This window comes from Lycium barbarum, chromosome 12, assembly GCF_019175385.1.
Source record: "Lycium barbarum isolate Lr01 chromosome 12, ASM1917538v2, whole genome shotgun sequence".
Classification (NCBI taxonomy): Eukaryota; Viridiplantae; Streptophyta; class Magnoliopsida; order Solanales; family Solanaceae; genus Lycium; species Lycium barbarum.
Window position 1 is genome coordinate 59278386 of NC_083348.1, and position 6614 is coordinate 59284999.

Sequence of the window (6614 nt, forward strand, 5' to 3'; positions counted from 1 at the left end):
CAAAGAATGGCCAACACCTCAATAAAAAATAAGTACTATTCTACGGGATGTTAGGATTTCAGTTTTGGTCTAAAGAGATACTAATCAAGAGATAATATCTAGTGAAGTACATCAAGTGAGAAAACATTTAAAATTTCTATGGCTTTTGTTGCTCGTTCTGTTGCCTCACTCAAAGCAGTTTTAAGTAACTAACAGTCTAAGAGTAACAATTACAATATATAGACTCCGCCTCCAGCAGAAAAGTGAAAAGTTCTGAGAATAAAAACTCCATCGATTCCTTTTAAACATTCTCCGTATATCATAAAACAAACCATGAGAGTGGAGAAATGAAACTTTAACAGTTGTATCAGTATAACCTTCAACAAAATCTATGTTACAAAGATCAAGCTGAAAAACGATATTTATAAGACCTTATCTGTTTCCAAAATTATTGAAGAGTAACCAGTCACCTGGCGCCTATTCAGAAGGCCCCGGACTAGCATTCTTTAGTATCATCTGATTTTTCCAAGTACAGAAAATCAATAACAAACCAGCTCATAGCTGCTGGGGAAGGATGAAAGTATGATATCGGAATAGAGAAACAAAAAGATCCAGCTGAGATCAAGTTGTATCACGAAGAGATTTTGGAGAGGCTGCTTTTCAACTCCCCAAAGCAGTTCGTAGTTTATTATGCCCTTCCTCCACTCTGAGTGACTAGGTGTCCACCCTAAGTCTTTCTTCCTTTGAGCCTCACCCTTTCTTCACGTTTGCCAACAACCCACTTTCTATCCCGAGCAGTCGGTGGAAGAAAAGGAATCAAGTCATGAGACTCAAGCATTACACAATATAGGTGCAAGGCAGATAAAAATACAGAAACAAGCACAACATGCACCATGGTTAATTGAAAAACAAATTCTAGTCATTTTGCAACAGTATGGATCCTGTGAGGGAATCCCACTGGCTGCAAGGAAACAACTGGATTGGCTTTTCTAACTCTCTTTGAAACCTGAAATAGACAAATCAGCTGGAGTGCATATAAGTGCCCTTTGCTGTAAATGTCTCAAACTTTGCTCCATACTAACTTGTACCATTTCAGCAAGCATCTCCTTTGTTTTTCCTAATTGTTCCTCTCCATCTATCTGAGATATAATATTGGAAACGATGTTCTCCAATGTGTCAGGTTCAAGTTCAGAATTAGGATAAGGAGTGTCTCTGAGCAACCTCAAAAGTGTTTGCGCTTTTGTTTGAGACATAGGTGTTCCTTGAACAGTCAGCTCAAGAAGTCCAGGAATTACGCCTTCTTTTAGAATTGGTTCCCGGTATTTACCTCGGTCACTCTGACACATTGTTAGTAAAGCTCCTACAGCATGTTCTCGGCTTTGAAGAGATCCACTTTCAAGCACTTCGACTACTGCAAGTATTCCTCCTTCTTCAGATGTCAATGCAGTCCTACCATCCTCGTAACCCACTAAAGATTCTATGAGAGCAGCACATTTCTCGGCACTTTTTGAAGACTTTTTACAGGATTTAAGCAAATCAATAATGAAACATATGGGCTCTGTTTGAAGAATGTAGTTTAGGTTATCTTCATAAGTTGACAGATTATAAAGAGTCATTACTGCATCTACCTTGGCTTGTGAGCTTCCTTGTCTTAGGACTTTCACAAGTCGAGGAATGACACCAGAAGCACTAATTATGGGCTTTGTCACAGAAGAAGCAGATAATGTGAGCAAAGAGGCCGTTGCATGATCTTGTAAAGTTGAATTCTCTGATTGAAGAAAGCATATGATTGGTTCCAAAGCACCAGCATTGATGATACTTATCTTGTTTCTGGTAGAAAAGGAAAAAAATGTCAAATTCAGAAGTTTGTTTATCTTTAGTACTCAATCATTCTTCAATACTGTTAAACATTGGCAGTCATCACTTCCAAATAATTCTTTAAAGGCTCACAAAGCACAACTACTCCAGATCAAATCAAGTACACAGTGCAGATGAGTAACAACGCTCTTTTCGTGCATATACATACATGTACATCCAAACAACCAAAACCTATACTCTTTCCATTAGCTCTGATGGTCTCTAGAACTTATTTCACTCTTTTTTTGTTTGTTTATGTTGGCGGCGTGAAGGTGGGTGTAGGACTTACCTGTTTACTGAAAATTAATGTCACAACAGATTTAAGTAGTGAACTACCATGGAGAGAAATTGGACTTCAACTTGAAAGCATACAAGATATTACATGTCCACTATCCTATTCCAAGCTACAAATAGAAAATTATACCCATGGAACAAATGCTTACTGAACTTAAATCTAATGGATGGTAGAAGGCGCATACACTTCATTGGAGAGAAAGCAATGGAGGAACTTAACTTAAAGCTTATAGCTTGGAGGACAAACAGTTTCACGGTCGTAGGGTAAAACTTGTGGTATTGTGTAAATGTTTAATTCTATAACTAAAGCCTTTCTCCATTCTTAATTTACTACTTAAATGAGGATCGTAGACTGACTATAGAACGATAGTGGGTTCAGATTAATTCCCAGAAGTACTCATCAGATTGTAAAACATGGCGCATGCCGGCGAGAAGAACTGTATTTATTTAGAATTGAGATACAGAGCTATATCATTTGGCACTTTGGATGAACGAACAAATAAAGAGTGAATAAATCTTTAAATAGTAAATACCAGTCACTGCATTAGATAACTCACTTACTTTAGGATCAAATTCTAATATTCCCAATACACGATTATGGAAAGACTTAGTCCTTTGAGTAAATTCTTCAACGCGTTATTTCTATTAAAACAGCAACAAACAGAACATGAGAATATGTTAATAAAGAGTAGAATTCCCTTAGGGGTAGACTAAAAAGCATTTCAGGGTATATATGCCTTCAACTTTTATCAACTTTAATGTTTACATTAGGGACAACCAGTGTTATAATCACAAATGACCCAATGAAAAGTCTGAAACTATTGACTTTACTAATAAACTTTGTTCCAGATTATCCAAAATACTATTAGTAGCTTACTTTATATGCAACTTTAGTAAATGAATTTTTCTACTTAAGAATCGGACACAGAAGCACCGCTGCTTCATGGATCATGTTGAACACTTCTTCCAAATAACATAAAATATCACTAAAGTTTTCAACTTCAACCATACGTTAAGCTCTAAAAGTGATTTTCTTCTAAAAGTATAGAGCTTAAAGTTCTAATCTTTGCAACTGGAAACTGAACCTATTTTGAAGGCAGTAACCAACAATATTTAAACTTGGTTTCTACAACTTGAAATAAGCTCATATTTTCTGGAACTCTTTTACTTTGGAACTTAGTTTGACACCGGGAATCTTTTCTTGCTTACATTTTTGCAGCAATTAGACAGAGCGGGAAAAAGAAAACAGTAATTAAATATAAGATGAATGATCATGCAAAAGCAAAAACAAAAAAAGAAAATCACCATCTTCACACTCCAATACACTCAATCCGAGGAAAAACATGCACTTAAGAAACGAACGAGCAACAGAATAATTCGACGTCTAAAAAGCAAATAGGAAAAACATTAAAACAGTCCAAATTCACAAGCAAAAAGTTGAAAATTATCAACCCCATAATTCAGGTAGCTCCAATAGATCAACCAAATTCCAGTTTGCAACAAAATTAAGAATTCACTAGCACTTGAATGGCCAGTAAATTACTCTGTGATCTGTATACTCAAAAAGAATAAAGTTCATATAAGTACTACTCCACTATAGCATAATATCTTTTTGTAATTAAATCTTCGAAATATCTACTCCCTCTTGTTGAATATTTAATTTTGACTTGACACGGAGTTGAAGAAAGTAGATAAAACTTTTGAATCTTATAATGTAATTTTGTGATCTTAAACATATCAGGTGAAAATTGACTTAAAAAGTTGTCACTAAAAATGAACCTAACACAAACAAATTGAAACGGAAAGTAATTAAAAATAAACTAATTTATACTACTACTATTAGTTTTTGTCTGAAGTACCTTTCATCTTTAACAGAGAGATTGAGGAGGGCAAGGAGAGCAGCTTCCTCATACTCAAAGGAGTTAGAACTGAGCATATCAACTAGGGGTTTCACGGCGTTAGAGAAATAACGCCGGTAACGTTTTGAAGTCTTAGTGAGTCGTCTTATTTCCTTAGCAGCCTCAACTTTCAAAGTGGGATCATCTGATTGAATCAGAATAAGTGTTTGATAAACACTAGATGCTGACGCCGTTTGGTGAATATCATTGACGCCAATAGTGCTCATGGTGTAGCTCTTACCGGCTACAAGGTCCATCAGAAATGTGTAAAGAGTGAATTATTGGGAAAATATAATAGGCGCCTTGTTTGGAATATTGGTGTTGTTAAAAGCTCTATGGAGGGAATTTAAACAGAAAAAAAGAAAGAAAGAGGAATATGTAGTGGAATTTTATAGGAAGAAGAGAGAGCAAGGGAGAGTTATAGAGGCTGTCTTGTCGGGACAGCCACGGAGAGGGTGGGGTCGGGGAGTCTATGGTTCAACGGTTTTTGTTAGTTGGTGTTCCAAAAATAATTTTACAAGCAATGGATGGAGTACTGATACGATTACTTAGGGGTGCTAATTGAAACTGATTGCAAGGGATTGATCAATATGCTTACTAATTACAAATCTTGCTCTTACCAAAATTTATTGGATTATTGCAGGTATCTATTGCATGAAGTAGGAAGGGCATCAGTCAAGCACATTTCAGAGAAGCTAATGGAGTTGCGGATGGATTAACAAAAATTGAATGTAATCTAAATATTTTTGATGTCTTGATGATGTATCTCAATCCGCCGCTTTTATTATTTCTCTATTTGAAAGGGAGGAAATAGGTACTATGTTGCCTAGGCTAGTCCTCTTAGAGTCCGTTTGACTTAGCTTATAAGTTGCTGAAAACAGTTTATAATCTGTTTTTTTAAGCTCATCCAAACAGGCTTTTAATTATATTTAACGAATAAAATTCCTCATTAACAAAACACAAGGGGGTGCTAATAAGATGATTAGGCCCCTTTTATTTTTAATTAAAAATCTCTGTCTAAAAGGTCTTTGCATTTCTAGGGAAGAAATGGTCAAGATAGAGAATTTCTTTGATAAAATTAATAAACTTCGGATACATTTGCTGATGTAATCTTTGATTTTAAAGTTAAAATAACCAAGGATTATATCAACAAATGCTCATCCTATTTCAATTTAGAAATGATTAAGAAATAAAAATATTTCCTATTTTATTAGGAAAAAGAATTTTATCATTATCTAAATAAAATTAATAATCGTTTTACCATGATCTTATATATGTGACCTATATTATTAGTTAAAAAAATAAATGGGGTAATTTTATTTTAATTGATAAAATGAGATTAAGAAGAAAAAACAATTACCTCCCACTTTTTTATTAGGTAAAGGGATTTTAAAAGAAAAGAAACAAGAAAAAATTTCTTTAAAAATAAATATTTTTATAAAAATAATGTGTTTAAAAAGAAAAGAAACAATATGTTTATTAGGAAAAAGACATTTTTGACCCAATAATAACAATAAGGGCATCTTTGTTCAATTTCATATTGTTTAAGGGTATTTTTGGACCAAACTATGAACAAAGAACATTTTTGTTCAATTTGACATAGTTTAAGAGCATTTTTTATCCTTTTCCGTTTTTATAATGGCTACTGTTGGTTTCGTAGTTCACTTGTTAGTTTTCTGCTGGGACTGCTAATAACCTAACTCAACCACCAAGTTAAATTAAAAAATAGAAAGGAAAAAAATCAACTACTAAGTTAATTTTTTAAAAAGACAAAAATTCAACAACCAGTTTATAGACTTGAAGAGTCTAAGTCCTGAGATCAATTGTTTTGACAATATACTTATATATCGTCAACATGAATATAATGTAATTCGTATAGTTTCAACTAGACGGCGTATGCCCGGCGTATGCCCGTGCGCCCAACACTTTGGATTATAGTATATCTATGTGTATGTAGTTGTGTTTGGGTAGTGATAATATATATTTTTTATATTGTTAATAAACATACATAAGTTTGTACTATTTTTATGCATATATATATATATATATACACACACACACACACTATGGTCAAAACACGATTAATATAACATTGTAATTTGTGCTCCGTATCCAAACCTTTATTATATTAGTGTTTGCTACGAATACAAAGTTGACAAAAATTTATTAATACGTTTTAAAAGAGAAGACTTGTTTAAAAGGAAACTATTTTCCTCTCTTTGATATAAAACAATAGCAATATTTAAGCATCAGTTGATACTTTGAATTTTAATTTGATTAATTTAAAGGTGTAAAATATTCTATTGTTAATGCATGTAGATTGGACCTAAACAATACTTTTTATTTTTTATCAAATTTTGATTTGGATAATTCTAATTCAAATTATTAAATTAATTTTACATGTTTAAAATGAAACAATTTAAAACGAAACAAAGTAGAAATTTGATTTTCTATTTAAACAAAGAACTACTATTTTAAAATTTTTGGAAAATATTCTTGGGTTAGCTCATTTTACTTGTCATGTTGTCTTTTCCATGGTTTTTTAAGGAAACGTCAATTAGAATTAGAATTTGTCTAATTTACCTT

The 6614-nt window shown here is 33.2% G+C and overlaps 1 protein-coding gene across 1 annotated transcript; it reads right to left on the reverse strand.

Annotated features, from left to right (window-relative positions):
* Window positions 1–201: 201 nt before the first annotated feature.
* Window positions 202–4777, reverse strand: LOC132623150 (U-box domain-containing protein 2-like). Its single transcript, XM_060337858.1, has 2 exons — window positions 3990–4777; window positions 202–1809 (listed from the first exon to the last, which is right to left on the reverse strand). Exons 1-2 carry the CDS (start codon window positions 4283–4285, stop codon window positions 969–971), a joined length of 1137 nt encoding a protein of 378 aa, XP_060193841.1. The 5' UTR covers window positions 4286–4777; the 3' UTR covers window positions 202–968.
* Between the last annotated feature and the right edge of the window lie 1837 nt (window positions 4778–6614).

Bases quoted from the DNA above. Each gene is read 5' to 3' on its own strand.
- LOC132623150 (XM_060337858.1), bottom strand. From the start codon at position 4,285: ATGGACCTTGTAGCCGGTAAGAGCTACACCATGAGCACTATTGGCGTC. The intron at 1,810-3,989 runs GTACTTCAGACA...CTTTTCTACCAG, and splicing joins CTCTCTGTTAAAGATGAAAG to AAACAAGATAAGTATCATCA.